This window comes from Odocoileus virginianus, chromosome 13, assembly GCF_023699985.2.
Source record: "Odocoileus virginianus isolate 20LAN1187 ecotype Illinois chromosome 13, Ovbor_1.2, whole genome shotgun sequence".
NCBI lineage: Eukaryota > Metazoa > Chordata > Mammalia > Artiodactyla > Cervidae > Odocoileus > Odocoileus virginianus.
The window spans coordinates 34,732,709-34,754,553 of record NC_069686.1 but is presented as its reverse complement, the minus strand read 5'-3'; the positions used below and the strand labels follow the sequence as shown (position 1 = coordinate 34,754,553).

Genomic DNA, 21,845 nt, shown 5'->3' with positions numbered 1-21,845 from the left:
GTATTAGAAGTTGTCATATTATTAAGTTGTCACAGCTGCTGGGTGAATTTACTTTTCAGTTTAAGTGTCTAGACCTTGAAAGTGTATGTCTAAACATTGTAAGTTCATACAGGTATTTTCCAAATTAATTTTTATAAATTAATTTACTTATTTTTTATTTTATAGTTATCATTTACTCATTGAAATATTTGATTCCTAATATCAATAATTTGTCTTCCTATAATATTTAAAATTTCAAAATAACTATCAATATCATTACTAACTAAAATATTACTAACATTACTAAGTGAAGGCTATTTATTTTTTTGTACTTTTGTATCCTCAGAATGCATCCTATTAACGATGTCCCATGTACTATGATTTAAAAGTATCAGCACTTGATGTTGATACCTTTTCTGTTATTAATTTCCAGTATAAGTTAGAGTTCACTTCAGTCAGTCGCTCAGTTGTGTCTGACTCTTTGCGACCCCATGAACCACAGCATGCCAGGCCTCCCTGTCCATCACCAACTCCCGGAGTTTACTCAAACTCATGTCCATTGAGTCAATGATGCCATCCAACCATCTCATCCTCTGTCGTCCCCTTCTCCTCTTGCCCTCAATCTTTCCCAGCATCAGGGTCTTTTCCAATGAGTCAGCTCTTCACATCAGGTGGCCAAAGTATTGGAGTTTCAGCTTCAACATCAGTCCTTCCAATGAACACCCAGGACTGATCTCCTTTAGGATGAACTGGTTGGATTTCCTTGCAGTCCAAGGGATTCTCAAGAGTCTTCTCCAACACCACAGTTCAAAAGCATCAATTCTTCGGTGTTCTGCTTTCTTTATAGTTGAACTCTCACATCCATACATGACCACTGGAAAAACCAAGCCTTGACTAGACGGACCTTTGTTGGCAAAGTAATGTCTCTGCTTTTTAATATGCTGTCTAGGTTGGTCATAACTTTCCTTCCAAGGAGTAAACATCTTTTAATTTCATTGCTGCAGTCACAATCTGCAGTGATTTTGGAGCCCAGAAAAATAGAGTAATGCTAGTTAACACACAGATGCTGTATTAGATTCCTAGGACTTCCATCACAAATGACTATAAACTCCATGGCTTAAAACCACAGAAAGTGTTTTATCACAGATCTGGAGGCCCAAGAAGTCTGGAACCAAGCTGTCTGCTGGGCCATGCTCCCTCCAAGGCTCTAGTGGAGAACCCTTCCTCTCTCTTCCAGCTTCCAGTGGCTGTAGGCATTCCTTGGCTTGTGGCTGTATAACTCTAGTCTTTTTGCATGGCCTTTTCAAACTCTTCTCCTTGTGTCTGTTTCTTCTCTTCTGTCTTTTATAAGGACATTTAGCCCTGGATTTGAGCCTACCTGGATCCTCCAGGGTGATCTCAACTCAAAATCCTTAACTTCACTGTATCCACAAAGACCCTTTTTCTAAATATAGTCACATTCAGTGGTTTTCAAGGTTAGGATATGGGCATGACTTAGGGGTTGGGGGACACCATTGGACCCACTATGTAGATACCAAGACACTTAATGATTTACATAACAAGCTTGTCTTTCACATAACAATCCAATTTAGTACTGTTGATCACGGGGTGTTAAATTTTACATTATTAATCAGGGACCCAGGTAAGGCTGTTTCAACATAGAGTTTCAGCTTTGCAATCAAAAGACAAAAATGAGGTGCACACCTGGGGAGTTTTTTGGAACAGGCTGTGGCAAGTGTTGTTGTTCAGTCATGTCCTACTCTTTGTGACCCTAGTAAACAGCTAGCCTCTGCTATGCTTACCAATTTTGATAGTCTGATAGTTTAATTCATTTTAGATTGTATTCAGCTTAAAATTTTTAATGTATTCATTAGTTTATCCATTGAGTACACATTTAGTTGTACAGGTGAGGGTAAGAGTAGAGAGAGGATATGAGTCTGAATTTTCTCAAAACAGATGACCTCATATTTGGAGTTGGAAAGGACTCTAAATGGTTAATGGTTAATATTCAGTTGGCCAAAAAGTTCATTTGGGTTTTTCTGTAAGATGTTATGGAAAGACCCGAATGAACTTTTTGGCTAATTGAATAGTATAATACCAGTCTATTCTGAGGTCCAGGCCAGACATGATTGACTTTGGGACATGCATTTTTGCCAAATTTAAAAAAAAAAAAAACACAGTTGTCTCTGGGTTGAGATTTTAAAGGGACTGTCCTTTTCTTGAAGTCTCCAAACTAGAAGAAATGTATTGAGTTAGTTGCTCATAAAAAGAAGACACCTTTCTTTCAGTTTCCCTCCAGAAAGCAAAGTTTCTCTTCCATTATGACTTACTCCAGGCCTCCAATTTCTTGATTCTGAAACACTGGAGAAACTGTCAGAGGAACAGATGCCAACCCTCTGTATGGTGAGCTTTTTAATGTTTAATATCTCTGGAGTCATGGAAAATTAAGGCTGGACCCAGGAGCCAGTTTACATCTTCCCTCTTCCAGAGGTGCCCTTTGTCATACAATTTTTATAGTGAGAAAAGATGCTGGCCTATCCCACAGGGATTGAGAGAGGAACAGAAAATGGGGAGAAGGTCAGCTAAACAAGGAGGGGAGATTGTTTCTTTTTAAAGGAATCCTTTTTGGCAGCTTGATGTGAATGCTTTCTCAGAAGTGCTATTCGGCATGAGCCACCAGAGCAAGAGGCCTGCGGCTCAATCTGATGTGAAGAGTTTATCTTTTGCCAAAATGAACATGAACATCACAGTGCCTGTCTTCCTGCCTGTGGATACAAATGGAATTACAAGTCCCCTGAACCCCGCACCCCGACCTCCACCTTAAAACAACTAAATTGCCTGAGTTGACTCAGACAAGTTGGCTATGCTTTTTGAAGAAAACTTTATTGTATGAGCACCTTTTGTAAACTTGGCAATCCTATTACAGGAAACGAAGACTCAGAGAGTCAATTTAATGTGTATGAGCTACACTGACCTTGACCTCTGATACTATCTTTTAGGAGGTAATTTATTTATTAAGGTGTATTAGCCAAGAATTTCAACCAGTACAAATACTACTTTACGTTATTTTAAGCCTTGGATATCTAGCTCATCACCTTTGCTGTGAAAGGTTGTTTTTGTTTAATTTTCATGAAAAAGATAAGTCAAATGACTTTTGGGAAGTTATCCAGCAAGTGGTTGAGCTGATACTAAAAATATACTGCAAATTTTTATGTTCTGAGAAGCACCATAATGGTTGGAAAAGTTTTTTGAAAAAACTGCCAGTGGATGACCTGGACCACCATGTGATTGTGGCCCTTTTCATCAGTCCATTCATCAGTTAAGTGATTTATTGAGTACACACTGTGAGGAGTGATGAGCTGGGTGCTGTGACATTAGTGGTTCAGAAAACATAGCGCTGACTCTTTCAAAAGAAGAGCTTGAGGAAAGAATAAGACATCATCTTAAACATAAATAATAAAAAGATTGTTTCTCCAATGGCTTAGCAGTTAAAGAATCCACCTGCAATGCAAGAGACTCTGGTTCAGTCCCTGGGTTGGAAAGATCCCCTGGAGGAGGAAATGGCAACCCACTCCAGTATTCTTGCCCAGAAAATTCCATGGACAGAGGAGCCTGGCAGGCTACAGTCCATGGGGTTGCAAGAATTGGACACGACTACATACAAGCACAATGAAAAGGTTTAATTTATTTCTTTTACATTTATTTATTTAGGCTGCGTTGGTTCCTAGCTTCAGCACATGGGCTCAGTTGCTCTGCAGCACGTGGGATCTTAGTTCCCAGACCAGTGATCAAACCCACCTCCACTGCATTGTAAGGTAGATTCTTAACCATTGGACCACTAGGGAAGTCCCAAGACTAAATTTATAGCACAGCTTTCAGTCCCATATTCTCCCCTACTTATCTGTAGCATTCACTGTAGATCTTGATAAACTTTTAATTACATGTTTTATTTATTTATTTATTTTGCTTTAAAGGGCACTTTATTTATTTATTTTTTCATTTATTTTTATTAGTTGGAGGCTAAAAATTGCATGTTTTAAAAGAAGTTATTTTCTGAAGTCACTGAGGAAATTAAGGTATCTGTTATCTTTATCCCTGCCATAGTAGTAAAACAGCATTTTAATTTTACTTAAATAGCAAAAATAGGAGTTGTTTTTTTATTTAATAAATTTATCTATTTTTTAATTGAAGGATAATTGCTTTACAGAATTTTGTTTTCTGTCAAACCTCAACATGAATCAGCCATAGGTATAAGGAACTGGTTTTGATTTCCAGTTAGACTGTAGATGTTGTGGGTGCAAAGAAATAGAAGGAAAGTGCATTAGAAATGTGGTTTGGGTTTATACATACAGCTGTATGTAGGGGCAGAGGTTGTGTATATTCTGTATCAACATGGCGGATGTTAGCTGTGGACCAGACCATGGTTTGCACCATCTTCAGGTAGTAGAAACGCCATCATTGTGCTGAGATTTGTTACCTCTTCACAAAAACTTTGATCCAACAGCTTGACTAGGCTGTTGATGCATGGGCTCATAGTTTCACATACAACATTCCAAGTCCATCTAAGATCCTATGAAATAAACACCCATAATAGATGTGTTATTGTATTAATATATCTGTCACAGCTAGCAAATGTTTTCAACGATGACTGATTTCAAAGGAGCCACTTCCACGTCCCTTCTTAGCCCATGCTTGTCAAACACTGCCTGAGAGCCCGATTTAATGACTAATTTTGACCATGTGGATCACAGATTGAAACTATCTGAACCTTGTGATCTGAAGATTAAAAGAAGGGCTAATTAGAAAGAAGTGGGTATGTGTGTGTTTATTATGTTAAATAGGAAATTGTGGAATATCTAAAAAAGAAATAAAAAACCCAACTGGAGCTTAGTTTTAAGATTTAGGTTTTCAGGTTGGTAGCACATGTTACTTTTATGTTTTAAAAGGTGTATATATGTCTAGGAAATAGGGATGTGTGTTGGGTTGCTGCAAACTAGGGCTGATTGGATAAGGATGGTGGATAAAGCAAATCTCATGAAATTTCAGTGAATATAAAGTAATAATTTGAGGAATGCTGGTACATTCAGACCTTGATGGAAACAGCTGTGACACAATTCCCAGAATTTTTATTTAAGTAGAATTATGAATGACTTATATAAATATTTTGGAAATTATAAATCTAAGAGGTCTACATGACCCCCTTGGAGTGCATTATTTATTACAAAAGTATTAATTGGCAAAGTTGACTATTTAGCTTGTGGATTTCTTTTTAACTATGGCAAGTGAGACCAACAAAGTATCAAGAATAGCTTTTAGAAAGAGCTATGAAGAACTGATGCTTTTGAAGTGTGTTGTTGGAGAAGACTCTTGAGAGTCCCTTGGTGCAAGGAAGCCCAACCAGTTCATCCTAAAGGAGAGCAGTCCTGGGTGTTCATTGGAAGGACTGTTGCTGAAGCTGAAACTCCAATACTTTGGCCACCTCATGCGGAGAGTTGACTCACTGGAAAAGACCCTGATGCTGGGAGGGATCAGGGTCAGGAGGAGAAGGGGACGACAGAGGATGAGATGGCTGGATGGCATCACCGACTCGATGGACATGAGTTTGACTAAACTCTGGGAGTTGGTGATGGATAGGGATTCCTGGTGTGTTGCGATTCATGGGGTCGCAAAGAGTTGGACACGATTGAGCGACTGAACTGAACTGAATTGATGCTCAGTAACAAAGTAAATAAGTTATTAAATAAATTACTTTGAGCTACTGTTTTTTAATCATCTTCACTGAGGTATAATTTATATACAACAAAGTTTACCAGTTGTGCTTTCTGAAGTGGCTGGACCATTTTGCATTCCCACTGGCCGTGTCATAAGAGTCCCAGTTACTGCAGATCCTCACAGCCCCTTAGGTATTGTCTTTTTAATTCTATCCATTTTTATGGGCACATAGCAGTATATCCCTGGTGGCTTAGCTGGTAAAGAATCTGCCTGCAATGCAGGAGACCTGGGTTTGATCCCTGGATTGGGAAGATCCCCCTGGAGGAGGGCATGGCCAACCCACTGCAGTATTATTGCCTGGAGAATTCCCATGGACAGAGGAGCCTGGCGGGCTACAGTCCATGGTGTTGCAAAGAGTTGAACATGACTGAGGGAATAAGCACAGCACACAGCACAGTGGTATCTGGAACTGTGGTTTTACTTTTCCTTTCCCTAACTATGAATATCTTTTTATGTGCTTATTTGTCATTTGTGTACTACCTTTGTTGAAGGATCTGTTCAAATCTCTTGCCTATTTTTAAAAATCAGATTGTCTTATTATTGAACTGTAGAAGTTTTTTATTGTTGATACATTTGTATTTTATTAGAAAATCAATCAAAACATCCAACTTCGAATGACAGAGTAAACAAATTGGTAGTGTTACGTTGGAGCTGATGTCAAATAATCCAGAAGTATCAGGTCCTACTTCCAACTTTATGTTGAAGTTTTTAAAAAATATATTCTGGGTACAAGTCTGTCACATATATTTTACAAATGTTTTCTCCTAGTTTGTGCTTTGCATTTTCATATTCATAAGTATCTTTCAGAGAATTAAAGTTTTTCTCATAATCAGATTTAGTTTATCTTTTATTTTTTAAGTGGTTCATTTTTGTAGCCTAAGAAATCTGCATACTTAAGTCAGACAAAGATTATCTCCTATGTTTTGTTCTAGAAAATATATGGTTTTGATCTTTATGTTTAGTCTATGATCTATTTTGAGTTAATTTTTGTGCATGGAATGAGGTAAGGCTAGAGATTCACTGCTTTTCCCCCATATGTATATATAGTTATTTTAGCCATTTGTTACATAGACTGTAGTTTTTTCTTTTCTTTTTTTTAAGACTGTAGTTTTTATATGAACCACCTTGGTATCTTTGAAAAACCAATTGGCTATATGTGTGAGCCTATTTTTGTTTTCTCTATTTTGTTTCCCTGATCTTTATTTCTATCCTTTTCCCATTCAACACTCTTGATTACTGTCCTGAAATCAGTAGTATGAATTTTAAAGCTTTGTTCTTTTGTAAAAATTATTTTGGCTATTCTATTTTTTTTTTTTTTTTGCAGTTTTATATAAATTTTAGGATCCCCTTGTCAGTGTCTAAGAAAAACCCTGAAGTCTTTTGATTGAGGTTGCAATGACTCCAGTGATCAATTTCAGAACTGATATCTTAACAATACTGTATTGGTTCTTCACATCTATGTATATGGCATCTCTGTTTATTTAGGTCTTTAATATCTTGGAATGTTTTGAAGTTTCTCATGTACAGGTCTTGCACATATTTTGTTAAATCTATCCCTAGGTATTTCATGATTCTTAGTCCTATTTTAAGTGACACATTTTAATTTTTAAAGATTTATTTGTTTATTTTTGGCTGTGCTGGGTCTTGGTTGCTGTGTGTGGGCTTTCTCTAGTTGCAGTTAGCCGAGGGCTACTCTCTCTTTTGGCGCGTGGGCTCCTCATTGAGGTGGCTTCTCTTGTTGCAGAGCACAGGCTCTAGGTGTGGACTTCAGGAGTTGCAGCACGCCGGCTCAGTAGTTGGGGTGCCCATGCTTAGTTGCCCCATGGCATGTGAAATCTTCCTGGGACAGGGATTGAACCTGTGTCCCCTGCATTGGCAGGCAGATTCCTAACCACTAGACCACCAGGATAGTCCAAGTTATACATTTTAAAAATGAAAATCTCCAGTGGATTATTTTCAGAGAAATATTGTTTCTGAACAGCCTTTCACCACTTCCATCGGTCCCCTTTTGCAGAAATGCTATCTATAGCAATACATTTATCAAAGCCAAGTTCTACAGTAGACCACTATCTCAATGACATTTGTGATGTAAATAGTAACAATGGGAAAATGTTGATGTTTAGTATACTGAGCTTGATTCTTATGTATAAGTCTATGCCTGAGTAAATGGAAGAAATTGGTATGGGAATGATTAAGATCTGGTAACTCTTCCTGTATTTTCATCCTTATGTTTTGTTTATAAGAATGTTTTCTTTGTGGTACTAGTCACTTGTTGACATTATTGGCAGCTTCCATCTCCATCTCTTCCCATGCTGTCTAATTTGAAGGTTTACATGAATTACGCCCTTTGGTTCACCAAGCACCTATTGAAATTCTATGAATTTTACCCATGTATTTGCACACTGTTTGAATTGGGGCAAATGAAGTTTCAGAGAATCCAGATGGTATAACTTACAGTCCAGAAAGTTTGAAAGTGTTAGTTGCTCAGTTGTGTCCAACCCTTTGCAACCCCATGGACTAGCCCACTGTGTTCCTCTGTCCATGGAATTCTCCAGGCAAGAATACTGGATTGGGTTGCCATTCCCTTCTCCAGGGGATCTTCCCCACTCAGGAACCAAACCCATGTCTCCTGCATTGCAAACAGATTCTTTACCACTTGAGCCACCAAGGAAGCCCACAATGAAAGTATTAGTTGCTCAGTCATGTCCAACTCTTTGCGACCCCGTGGACTGCAGCCTGCCAGGCTCCTCTGCTCCATGGAATTCTCCAGGCAAGAATACTGGAGTGGGTAGCCATCATCTTCTCCAGGGGGTCTTTCCGACCCAGGAATTGAACCTGGGTCTCCTGCATTGCAGATGGACTCTTAACTGTCTCAGTCACCAGAGAAGCAGAAAAGCAACTCTTAAAACAAGAGCTTCCAATGCTTTCACATTCTTGAATGATTGAAAAATATTATTGCTCTATCTGCATCTTGAAATACACATTTTTTTCTATAAAAAAATCTTAGACTTACTCTCTTTTTTTTCCCCTGCCCTGGTCAGGATCAGAACTATTATTTATTTTTTCCCTCCTATATCTTTTATATTTGTGTGATACATGGTTAGCTTAGGAGACTTTAAAATATCTTCAGTGTGTTATTCTTGTTTGGAAGGCATCATTAAGTAAGGTTTTGGGGGACTTCACTGATGGCCCAGTGGTTAAGACTTTGCCTTCCAATGCAGGTGGTATGGGTTTGATCCCTGGTCAAAGAGCTAAGACCTCACATGCCTCGCAGCCAAAAAACATAAAGCAGAAGCCATATTGTAACAAATTCAATAAAGATGTAAAAAAAAAAAAGATTTTAGGAATATATGATAATGGAGGAAAAGGGTTTCATATTCCCATTTTTCAGATGAACAATAAGGTGTGTTTATACCACTTGTGTTTTTATAGGAAGAGTTTCCCCAGGGATATTGCAAATTTTTCATGAAAGCATGGACTGTACCTGTAGTTTTATAATGTAAGTCTGTGTCTTTAAACCTAACTGAAAATATTCCTAAGTCTTTGCTTACCAAGGATATGCACATTCCCTTTACAGAGTGAATAAAGGGAAGGATTCAGCTATCCAAGTTGGAAGTATAATCTAAAGCTATGATTAATGAACTTTAGTGGCAGAAGGCCTACTTGGGGAATTTAAGAAACTACAGATTTCTTAGTACTGTGATTGGGTCAGGAGGATTTTTGCGATTTAACAAGCATCCTCAACCTCTTTAGATGCAGGACTTGGTTGTGTATATTTTAAGAAATACCAGTCTAGAAGAAAGGAAAGCTGTGGCTCTTGAAGGGACAGAGCAAAGGATTTGAAGATTATCTTGAAGGTTTTCCAGTATAAATGCAGACTTCCACCGCTCTGCCCATTCTTAGATCTTCAATAACAATAACAGTGACATCTGCTCTTATTGAATACTGCTACGTGACAAGCACAGTCATGGTTCGTCTTTGCTTAGGACAGCAGAAGATGATAAGCTTTATTAGAATGGCCTCCTTTCTTACAAATTCAATTCAAAGACTTTAAATAGGAGGAAATGATGAACTATGAATAGGCTTAAAGAAACCAAATTAATATTACATATTAGGGAATGAATTATAGGATGTTTTGATTAGGAAAGACCTGTTGAGCTAGAAGAGACTTTTCCTAGTCTAAATAAAGGAAATCATTTGGAAAAGTCTCATCAAAAGTTATTTTCAGTCTGAGAGCTGTAATGGAACACTTGGAAGGCTGTCCTCTCCTCTCAGACTAGGAAAATGATTTCATATGCAGAGCTGAAGAATGCTTCACAGCTCTCCAAGAAACTATGGCTGTGGAATGAATCTGACATGCTGATTATTCAAGTCTAGTCTAAGGGCAGAAATGGCCAACTTTTAAAGTCTGGAATAGAGAAAGGGGAGTTATACGGTATTAACTGTGTTCTTCCACTATTTAGAACTCCTTATAGGCTCCCTGTTGTCCATTCTATATGCACACATTTGCTTATTATTTGACATCTGCCTTTGTCCTTTCCCACTCACTGTTTAGCTCCTTTGTGCCACTGCCTTTCATAAACTGCATTACTGGAACCTAGCTAAAGCCCTTGAAGTTGCTAGCACACGCCCTGTGCTTCTCTGCCTTTATTTTCACATTTCCCCATCTGGAAATTTCTGTCTCTTGCCTCTCATACCATCCCAGGATATCTATATGCTGCGTGTCCTTCAAAACGCAATTCAAAAGCCAGTTTCTTCAGGGAAATTCCTTTGATCATCTCGGTTGGAAAGAGCCTTACCTTTCTTTGAACTTCCAGAGGATCACATATGGCTCTTATCATATTCTACTTTGTATTACAGAAGTGTCTGTTGTATCTCAGATGGGATTTAATGCTTTAGAATCAAATTTGTTTCGTTTTGTGCTTTTTGAATGGTGTTTGCATAGTATGTTCTGGATGAATGGAAGAACAAAATGACCAAAAAAAAAAATTTTTTTTTTCCCCACTTTGGCATCTTTAATGTTAGTGCCTGGAAAAAGGAGACCTAAATGTGATGGCAAGATTTAAGATGTTCAGAGGCCAGGACTTGTCTAGTAAAATGTTTTCATCCAGTAATAGCCACAGGGTTCCTTCTAAATAGTAGCACAGTTGGCACTAGCTGCCTCTGATAGTCATTAGACAAAATTGGAATTCCATGTGAAAGTGCTTTCTTGGCTGTCTATTGTTATAAGTAGGTAGAGTCTTAAAACTTTGTTTTCTCTTAACTGACCTCCTCTTTCATGCACACACTTTCTGTAGGTGGGGTAGTGGTCTGGCAGCCTTTCTGAAGTTTCAGAATTTTTTTTTTTCCTTTTTGGGGAAATAAGGAATGTACTTTTTCCCTTGGGGACTTGGATACTCTCAGCTTCTTAGGGGAATCCAGGGTCTGTTTGTGTGAGCTTTTCCCCTGTGTGTGTAAGTTGTTACCCCTGTGAGAGCTGAGATGTTATGGCTTACCTTAGTCCCTCTGCTTAGAAACCTGGTTTCTGGTCTTGGCACCTGCTCCCCGCACCCACGCACTGGTTCTTGGTCTCTGCTATATTGTGTAAATCACTTCTGTCTATGTACAATATTCATGCAATATTTTATTTCTGAGTTTTCTCCTCACCCACTCATGTCAGTGTTCTCCATTTTAGAGGGTAACCCCTTCGAGGACATAGGTTATTCCTGTCAGCGTAGCTCTGAAGAGCCTTGAGCACCAAGCTAAGTCCTACAAATGACTACTCACTGACAGCAGTGATGCTGATTGTAATTAGAGCTCATTTAGAGACAACAGTTGGCTTACTCAGCCTTGGGAAAGGAAGCCCAAATACTTTCAGCTAGGAAGAAAAATCATTCAAGCTTAGAGAGCTTATGATGTGCCCAAAAGCACACACACACACAAAAACCCTTTGAATTTTCACCATCTAAATTTATGACAGGAGCAGAATAATGAAACATTAATAATGGCATAATGATGGTGTTGTCTAATTTGTCTCTAAGGGTGTTTAAGCAGTTTGTATAGCTTTGCTTAATCCACTACTGAAATAGAGCCGGTGACCTGTGACTGTTCCAAACAGGGAGAAAACTCAGCACGAAGTGTGTCCCCCATGAGCCATTCATTTCCTAGAGACTCACTATAGTTTTTTTTTTTTTTCCCGTAAAGCTCAGAATATGAAGGTATAAGATAAACTTGAATGAAATTCTGTTTGATTTTGGAGTTGCTTATCCAAATAGAATTTATGGAGCGGAAATGCTTATAACATGCTTGTTGTAAGTCCAGCCAATGCCAAATTAACCTCAATTAAGTAACTTCTCATATAATTATTCACATGGATGGAGAGGATGCAAGGGATCAGAAATATACTAGGTGAGTGGAATGTCCAATTCCAAACCTTTATGCAGAAAGGCTTTCAATGACAAACTTTATTAGATTTAGGTGGGGAGAGGGCAGCATGGAGGGAGGCCCCAGAGAAACAGTTCAGCTGGTTAGAAAGAATCCAAGGCTTCCTGTTTGTGTCTAATAGAGAAGGCCATGTTGTAGCATAGCAGATGAGTTCCATGCACTGTGACTTACTTAATGAATCTAGCACTTCTGTCTCACAGCCCCTTCATTTAAGTTCTTTAAAGAATGATCTGATTTTCTTTCTTTCTTTTTTTTTCTAACTGGAGTATACATGCTCAGTCACTCAGTCACGTCTGAATGTTTGCGACCCCGTGTAATCCACTAGGCTCCTCTGTCCATGGGATTATTCCAGCAAGGATATTGGAGTGGGCTGCCATTTCCTCCTCCGGGGCATCTTCCTGACCCAGGGATCAAACCTGCATTTCCTGTGTTGGCAAGTGGCTTCTTTACTACTGAGTCTCCAGAGAAGCCCTAATTGGAGTATAGTTGGTTTACAGTGTTGTGGTAGTTTCTGTAGAGCAGAGTGAATCAGTTACATACACATACACATATCCACTCTTTTTTAGATTCTTTTCCCTTATAGGTCATTACATGAATGACCTGGTTTTTTAATTTGGGTTGCCGTAGACTTGAACCATGGTCATTAGTGGAATCCAGTCAATGCTTTGTTTTTTTCCTTATCTGCAGGGCTGGTCTGTGTGTAGTCAGTGATTTTGCTGGTGGCCAGTGGGGAGAGGGGACGCTGGTGTAAGCCTTAGTGGATTGAGTTAATGAGAAATGAATGTATAATTATAAAAGTCACTAGGCGGTTTCAGAGCCATGAGAGATACGGCACAAGCTTATCTGCAGAGGTCCTTTAGCTATGACCTGAGTGTGGCTGACAGATCCAGCACAGAACCCACTGGGTGTGTGCCCCATACAGAGTGTGTTCAGTCTCTTTGTGTGCTTTTAAACAACAACATAACTGTAATTTATGTGAGAAGTGACTTGTATATGGCATCTAAAAGAAGTTTAATTCTTTGAACATTATTAAGGACTGGGTGCCAAGTATTTATCTTTATATTAGAACTCAAAGTAGAACATGTTTTTTGTCTTTTAAAAACTTATTCTATCAAAAGCAAGATGGGCACACTTATTACAGTATAGTGAAAAGAACAAGGACCAAAGTCAGAAAACCTGAGTTTGAATCCTTGATCTGGGTGTGTGGGTGTGTGTGATTTAAGGCAAATCATTTACTCTCTGAGCTTTGGTTTCCTCATCTGTAAAACGGACTTAATATCTACTTGGCAGGTAGGGAGGCTTGAGTAAGTTAAGAGGTCTAAAGAATATGGTAAACTGTAAAGTGTTGTTGAAAGATAAGTTGATTATCTTTGAGAAACAGAGAGTGCTGCTCCAGAGGAAAGTGCTCTTGGACTTGTATAAATGAAGTTGCTTTTAGCAATGGGAAGACATTTTCTGGTTGTTACCAGAGAAATTGAATTACTAACACTCTAATTTATTAAGATAAAATATTTGCAAAAGGCTCAGACACTTCAAGAAGATTCTAAGGTCTGTTCTCCCCTCTCTTTCCTCCCATGGTTCTTTCAATGCAGTTTGTCAGCAATAGTGTCCTGAATAGTAAGAAATGGATTTGGGCTCAGTTCTTTGAGTGTTTATAGAGAATAATTAAAACCTTCAGAGCCATTGTTATTTCCCATCTAGAAATATCTCATGAAGAAAGTTCAGTCACGCAAGGAAATAGATAGCAGGAGGTCAAAGTGCTAGTGATGCTGCTTGATTAGATATTTTGAAAGGAATTTGTATTTTTAAAGCTCTTTCAGATGGCTTATTCATTCCTATTGACAAATCACCAAATTTTTATCCCTAAGGACCATATTTCTATATAATGTAACTGAAGTTAGGGGTTTAATCTAATGAAGCTACGTTTATCAGTGATGTTGAGCAAGCAGGTAACTATTTATTGAAAATAACATGTGGAATATGAAGGAGTCTCAGAAGTGAGGATGATGGAAAACTGCAGTCACATCAATTTTGAGTTTCAGTGCAAAATCTAAAATTCTAGTACTTAGAGGAAAAAAATATTCATTTAAATAAGCATGGTGCCAATAATCCACCCAAAGTTCTTCAAAATAAATATATTTTGACATGGTACTTAAATTCCTCAATGTATTCCCCCAAATGTTTCTGTTTTCCAAATGGCCATGTTGAAGATAGGCAGACAGAAAAGGCTTGGTGCATCAGGTGCTGGATTTATAACTCAAACAATAGCTCCTTTTGAGGTTAGACAAACAACTCCAACTTGTAGGAAAATAGTTGGGCTTTGTATTTTTTCTCCATAAAAATTTCACTTGAATCCCTGGAGGTAGGCAGAGCTGTATAGTTTTTTGAGAAGTCACCATGATGTAGACCAACTGTGTTTTATTTTTAATTTTTAAAAATTTTAATGACATTTTGAAACTTATCTACAATCATCATCTTTTTGCTTATTTATTTCTTGGTTGCATAAGCAGGCAGGATCTTAGTTCCCCCACTGCACTGGAAGCACGGAGTCTCAACCACTGGGCTACCAGGGAAGTCCCCTGACTGTGTTTTAAAGCATCTGTTTTCTTCATTTTATGTTTCTTAGAAATAATATTAGTAAGTTACTCAGACAAGTGAAGAAAAAATGCCTAAAACACAATAGCAAATCCTAAGCACATTTGAAAAAGTATGTTTGTTAAATTTAGACCCTGTTCATAATTTCAAAGGATTAATTTTAAGGAAACTAATCAAGTCAACAGGACCAGCAAATGTGTCTATTTGCAAAAGTCCCTCTGGGTGACAAGACCACAGTCTTAAGTAAGAAACAGAAAACTACCCTAAGAAAGAAAGTGGGATTTTACTAACTTAGTGAATGTCAATATATTATATATGCTAGTCAGCCAAATTATTTGAAAGGAATAAATATAGCTCTTGTGGTGTGAAGACATTGTCTACAAGAAGAAACATTAGAAATCTCTCAGTAACTGTCCACAGATTTAAAATTTTAGGTCCTCAAGCAAATGCTACATTAGCCAGAGTTAAAATTCACTGAGTTTCATGTGTTAGGAACTTTATAGAGAGAGGTAAGTAGTATTGTCTATAGAAGAATAGAATATGATATGAGTTGTTGCTGGTCATGGGATGTCTAAAAATTTGGTTAGTTGGATTGTATTATTAAAAAGCATTGTTTCATTTATATCGAGGTGTATGTATCCCTGGCATCAGCTGCTGTCATACACAAGGTTGGAAATAATAACTGGTTCCTAGATCACTTATCAGTTCATTTTGGGAATGCGGTGCTTTTTTGATTATTTTAGCCCTCAGCTAGGCTATTGCTAAAATCCTGTGACAGTTGGATCCTAACTGATCCCTTAGTGGGTAGTGTTTAAAAAAAAAATTAGGACTTGATACATAGACACAGTGGCACCCAAGATGTTGAATATGTGTGAATCATTATTTAAAAGTTGCTGGTGGGATTGAAAATTCAGGGGGATGATTAGAAATAATAAGCTGACCTTTTTTTTAAACAGTTCTGTGGCGAGCGAGTTTGTATACTACAAAATTTGCCATGATCATTTTTAAGTAAAGGGGAAGTATTGATAGATGTCTCACTATAAGCCACTTTCTTTTACTTTAAAGTAATATTAAAAAGTAATACAATATATTTTTTCACTAGTAAAATGATCTTTTGATAATAATAAGATTTAGCAATAGAAACTTAGCATTTCTAAATCTGTAAGCAAAGAAGCCTTGAGTGGACCAGGAAGAATGTTGTGGTTCCCTGTGTTGAAGAAATACAAATTTATATGGGATAAACAAACACTTATTATGCTGGCCAATTGTCAGCATTGTGAAACACTGAATTCCATTTTGGTGTAAACAATAATCGGGCTAAAAATAATTCCTAGGAAAACATCTTTTGAGTTGTGTGTAGAAAAAAACTTGACAAGAATTGTTCTGATTTCATGATGAATTTTTGTTTTTTCCCTTTTGGAGCTGATTTGTATAACCTTTTTCTGTGTGTCAAATACAGCATGTATACAGGAAAAGTTGTGAAATTTAAGAATAGCATAATAAGTAAGATACAGTCAGCACAGTGTAACTACTGGTAGGTCAAAAAGAACATTGCCAGCCTCTCAGAATCAGTCTGTATTCCCCTTCCCCATCTTGGTCCTTGACTATTATTTTTATGCAAATCACTCAGCTGTGTGTGTATATGTGTGTGAGAATAAACCACCCGTGTGTGTCCCTAACCGTTAGTATTTAATTATGCCTCTTGTTAAAGAAATCATGTATTCTCTTTCATCTCAACATCAGGTTTATAGTGCTTTGCTGTGCTAAGTCACTTCAGTCGTGTCCGATTCTTTGTGATCCTATGGACCGTAGCCCACCAGGCTCCTCTGTCCATGGGATTCACCAGGCAACAATACTGGTGTGAGTTGCCATGTCCTCCTCCAGGGGATTTTCCCAACCCAGGGATCGAACCTGCAACTCTTACGTCTCCTGCATTGGCAGACCAGTTCTTTACCACTGGAGCCACTTGGGAAGCTCCCACAGGTTTATAAGATCCGTCCAAATAGCACCGTGCAATATAGTGTGTTCTTTTTCATCAGAATGTAGTTTATTATGATATGCCTATAATATAGTACTTAACCATTTTAGTGTGGGCCTTTGGATTTGTTCAGTTTACTACTACTTCTGCTGTGGACATTATGGCCTATAAAATCTAATACACACGGACATGAGTTTCTCAAAGTGTGGTCCTTCCATCCACAGCATCGGCATGAAACATGTTAGAAATGCAGAGTCTCAGGCCTCAGCCCAGATCTCCATTCAAATATCACCTTGAGATATATGTGTTGTATATATATATATTATATGCTGTTTCAGTGATTGTGCCTTTAATCACAATATTTTGGGGTTTTCTGATTTGGAAACTGCCTTAGGAATCCTTTAATGGCCACATACCTGCACACAAATATTCACATACTCACTGCAATCTCTGAGCAGTAGCCTCATTGCTCACTTTTGAAACAATTTAATTTCATCTAGTTTGAGTCAAATTTTGGGTATTTCCAAAGATAAAATAAAAATTCAAAAGAAAATGACCTGCTAACAAGAGCTTCAAAGAATATGCAACAGATGGAAGACCTGCTGATAGAGGACCCTGCGCACAGAGTAGGCAGATTATTTCCAGAAAGGGAGCTGCAGAGCCCCACGGGGAAAGCAGGTCAGACTCTCAGGTTGAACAGACATGGGTTTGAATCCCCTGGTGTCCCTGACTCGCTGCTTCATCTTAGGGAAGGACTGAGTTCCTTTAAGTTTCAGTTTCCTCCTTGGCAAAGAGGGGATAAGAACATCTACTCTGAAGATTCACAACCAATGACTCTTTGCAGCACCACAGTCAGGCTGTGGGTGCGTTTTGGCTTTGGATCAGCGGCATCAATCTGTGTGAATATGACTTTCATGCCTTCAGAGCTTTCATGCTTTTCACTTTACTTTCGTGCTTCCTGCAGGAACGATTCCAGGTGAAGAACCCTCCCCATACTTATATTCAAAAGCTCAAAGGCTATCTGGATCCAGCAGTAACCAGGAAGGTAAGATGGATTTGTTTCCACTGCATGTTGTCGCTTCCTCACTGGCTGGGACAGTCCTCGTGCCCTGGAGGAGACCTTCCTTCCTCTCTGTTATAAACTCTGCTGGTGCCTCCGGGAAAACAACCCTGGAGTTGTTGGAGCCTGACAATGTGAAAAGACAAAGAAAAAAGTCATCCTGTCTTGAGAATGTGTTTAAAAGTTCTTTCCTGAGATGGGAGCTGTGTACCTCTGATGGTTATTGAGTAGCTGCCATTTATAATTATACTGGATGGTTAGTTCAGCTCGGAGGTGTTCAGGCCCCCAGAAAAACAGGGCCTCGCAAAGAGAATACTTGTCTTCCATGCCTTGGTGCGTTTCCAGAGACCTTGAAAAATCACTGGGGCTTTGTCATCCCAGCTGTGTGCTCACATCCTGTGTTGATGCTCTTGGCGGCTTCTCCCCTAGCCGTGCCCCAGGCCCCGAGAAGGTGAGGAGAGAATAGCTGATTCCATTCTCAGCAGACTCTCTCCTCTTACAGACGAGCTCTGCTTTGTGCAGCCACACAGTTGGTTTAAACTGATGCCTCGTGGTAAAGCATGTAGCCGGGCACAGCCCGCTGGGCCTGGATCAGCCTTGGGATGTCTCAGGGCAGAGCCGCCCTTGCTCGCGATGGGTGAAGGGCCCGCCACCAGACAGCACTTGTTTTTCGGTTGACCTGCCGCAGCTCCTGCTTTCAGGGCTGCCCTGACAATATCTTGAGCTGAATTCCCTCTGTTGTTTCAGCACGTGACTCAGGAGCAGAAAGGCACACTTTTCCTAGTTAGCTGCTGTTTCCGGGTCTCTTGGCTCGGGGATGCATGTTTAAATTTTGTTTCCTGCTTCCATTCTAAGCGCTGCCCTCCCTCTGCCAAAAGAAATCAAGCAAAGGAGAACAACTATTATTTCCTTTGGGATGTGTCCTGGCCCTTTGTCCTGTGGTTGCTATGTAGACAAGCAGAAATGAAGTCTAGGAGTGATGAGGCAAATGGTCTGTGGATCTCTGCTGTCACCTAGACGCCGTGTATGACATAGCCTCCTCTTCTAAGAATGTACCTGTCAAAGTATCCTAATACCCTCCTCCTAAATACGGTACACATGTTTCTTTTTAACACGGAACTTCTGTCAGGTCCCCTAAATGAGACAGCTGCTTAATTCTTTTTTATTTTATTATAACTTATTTATTGTTAATTGGAGGATAATTGCCTTACAATATTGTGTTGATTCTGCTGTCCATCAGCATGACTCAGCCGTAGGTATACATATGTCCCCTCCGTCTTGAACTTTCCTCCCACCCCATCCCTCTAGCTTGTCACAGAGCACCAGGTTTGAGCTCCCTGTATCAGACGTCAAATTCCCACTGGCTGCCTGTTTTACTTATGGTAATGTGTATGTCTCCGTGCTGCTCTCTCAGTTCGCCCCACCCACTCCTTACCCTCTGTGCGGCAGCTGCATCATTCTCAATTTCTCAGCCTTCAATCTCATCAGATTAGAGGAAGTTAAAGGAAGGTGTACCCATATGCATAAAACAGAACCCAGAAAAGAAATTCTTTCTTTTGCATAAGAGCAGCAAAATTCTATATGAGAAATATTTTCAGAAATCCCCTGTCTTGTAAAGCTTCTGGCTAGATGGCTTAGATCCCAGCATTGAGCACACGCGTCCTGAGCTCTCTGTGTGTGTGTTCAGTCGTGCAGTCGTGTCTGACTCTTTGTGACCCCATGGACTGCAGTCTGCCAGGCTCCTCTGTCCATGGGATTCTCCAGGCAAGAGTACCAGGGTGGGTAGCCGTTCTCTTCTCCAGGAGATCTTCCCGATCCAGGCTTGGAACCCAGGTGTCCCACATTGCAGGCAGATTCTTTACCATCTGAGCCACCAGGGAAGCCCCAAGCTGGATGTGGCAGAATCCGATACAGTTCTGAGAGGTCCCCTCACCCAGAGTATCTCCCATCCCTGACAGTCATCTCAACATTTGTCAGATTCTTTACAAACCAAGATATGAAAACTCCTAGAGAGCACCTAGACTCCAGCCCCGATCCTCACGGGGAGGAAGATGGTTGGAGGGAGGAGGTGGGATCTTCTGGCCCAGTTCCAGTTCTCCCTTGAAGGATAAAGGATAAGGCAAAGGATGCAAAATGAAAAGCAACAATATGCTGCACAGAAAGTGTCTTGCTTCCTTGCAAATAACTTCATAAAGAGACCCCAGTCAAAGGATGTCTCTTTGGACTGACCTTCATTCCTGACATCTCTGCCCTGGCCTTGTGTGTTCATTTGAGTGGTTGTGTTTGGCCTGAGCCTCATCTTTCAAAATCAGTCATTCAACTCTCAGGAAAAAAAAACAAAAAACCAAACACCTAAAATGGACATTGGATCAACCATCCCCGCTTTAGTAAGAGTTCTGTCAGGAGCTGGCAGTAGGAAATGATCTGTTCCACTCAACATAATTGTCATGCTTAAAGTCTGGAGAAAAGGAGATTTTGCTTGGAGTAAGGCATGGCTTGCAGTTAAAATGAGTTTACAAGTCTCAGTTGCATTATGGGGTAAAAGATTTGTAATCAGGCTTTCCATTTTAGCCAGACAGTCTAAACCAAGCAGTCTCCCCTTAACTGCATCTGGAGTCCTCAAGTACTTCATTCATTAATCTTTTGTTCACATTGAATTGAAGATTCTTAATTTGCTGTCTTCTGAAAAAAATTTCTTAAGCATATTCTATTTCTTCTAAGTAGTTTTAAATGAAACCCTGTAGGGCAGGGAAGGAAGAGCCTAAATTAGATATCTCTCCAAACCAGCCTCCTTATTTAATATACCAGGCGGGTCTCAGTCTTCACTTTGCAGGGGTGTGCTCATGTCTGGCGTAGAGAAAGGCGACAGGCCATGAAGAGAGAAGTCTGGTTCTCTGTGGGCGCTGCAGATGTAAAAGGAAACCTATTATATGGGTCTCCAGGGCTTAGCTGTCTCTGTGGACTCCTCCCTGGGCCTGCCTTTTACAGAGATGGCTGGAGGAAGGCTAAACTCTGCTAATAAATGGTACCCAAGTCTTTTTTTTTGCTGATTCCTACAGGCACACAGTTTCCCTTTGAAGTTTTTTTAAAGCATCCTGGGTACATTGTACAGATGCAGAGTGTTGGCAGTCATTATGTGTTAGGGAAGTATATGCCAAGGTTCTTTGGTGCAGAGTTCGACTGAAATTCAAACAGTTCGCCCAGAGAACAGAACACGTGGTGAAGTCAGTTTAGTTGGGTCTCAGTTAATCCGGCAGTTGCAAAAATGTAGCACCTTCCATGGTAAATGACTGATAAATATTATCTGCTATTGTTGTCATACCTGTTATCTCAGTGTTTTGTGCTACGTTGTTTTGATAAGTGCCTCTTAGTCCTTCTGCGGATCCTCCTTTGTACTCTGTTAGATCCTTGGTGCTACCCCGGTTGTCCTTGTCATTCTGTATGAGGGATGACCTTGCCCTGAGGAAGCATAAGGCTGAGTTAGGGAACCAGCACAGATGGCGGGGGCTGAACTGTGCATAATGCATAGCTGAGTTTTTCCGAGAGGCACATGTGCAGACAGCCCAAGGCTTGTGACTCCGCCGGGGGACTGGCCCCTCTGGAGCAGCCAGCACACTTGGAAGTGGTTTCCTCAGCTGTGTGACCACAGACCAGTCCTCGTTTGCTGGAAAGCTCCCCAAGAAGCCCTGGGCGTAGATGTCCCTCCAAACTACAGATGACTCTGTTTTGTCTTAAGCCATTCTTGACAAATTGGGGTCGGCTGTTTCTTCATGGCATCAGGGATGCTCTAATTTCACATGTCCTGGATGCTGCACGCCTGAGAAGGTCTTCAGGGTGCCTCAGGAACGGCAGTTGGGGGGAAACTTTTGAGAGTCTTTGGGGAGGCAGCTGGTGGAGAAGCACAAGGACCTTCAGAAGAGGAGGGAAGGGTAACTGGAACCCATCTGTGTTGAGCAGGAGTCCAGTCTCCCTGGGGGCACCAAGGCCGGCCTGTGGCAGGGCATTCCCCTCCCCACATCCTGGAATCCTCCATTCTAA

At 39.9% G+C, this 21,845-nt stretch overlaps 1 protein-coding gene across 10 annotated transcripts in view; it reads left to right on the top strand.

The window, feature by feature from the left end:
* The window catches only part of FMNL2 (formin like 2), a 323,788-nt gene that overhangs the window by 199,436 nt on the left and 102,507 nt on the right, over window positions 1-21,845 (top strand). For all 10 annotated transcript variants that reach the window (XM_070476194.1, XM_070476200.1, XM_070476198.1 and 7 more), the window contains exon 3: window positions 17,712-17,792. In XM_070476194.1, the coding sequence (XP_070332295.1) occupies window positions 17,712-17,792 (81 nt within the window). The remainder of the gene's footprint in view (window positions 1-17,711; window positions 17,793-21,845) is intronic.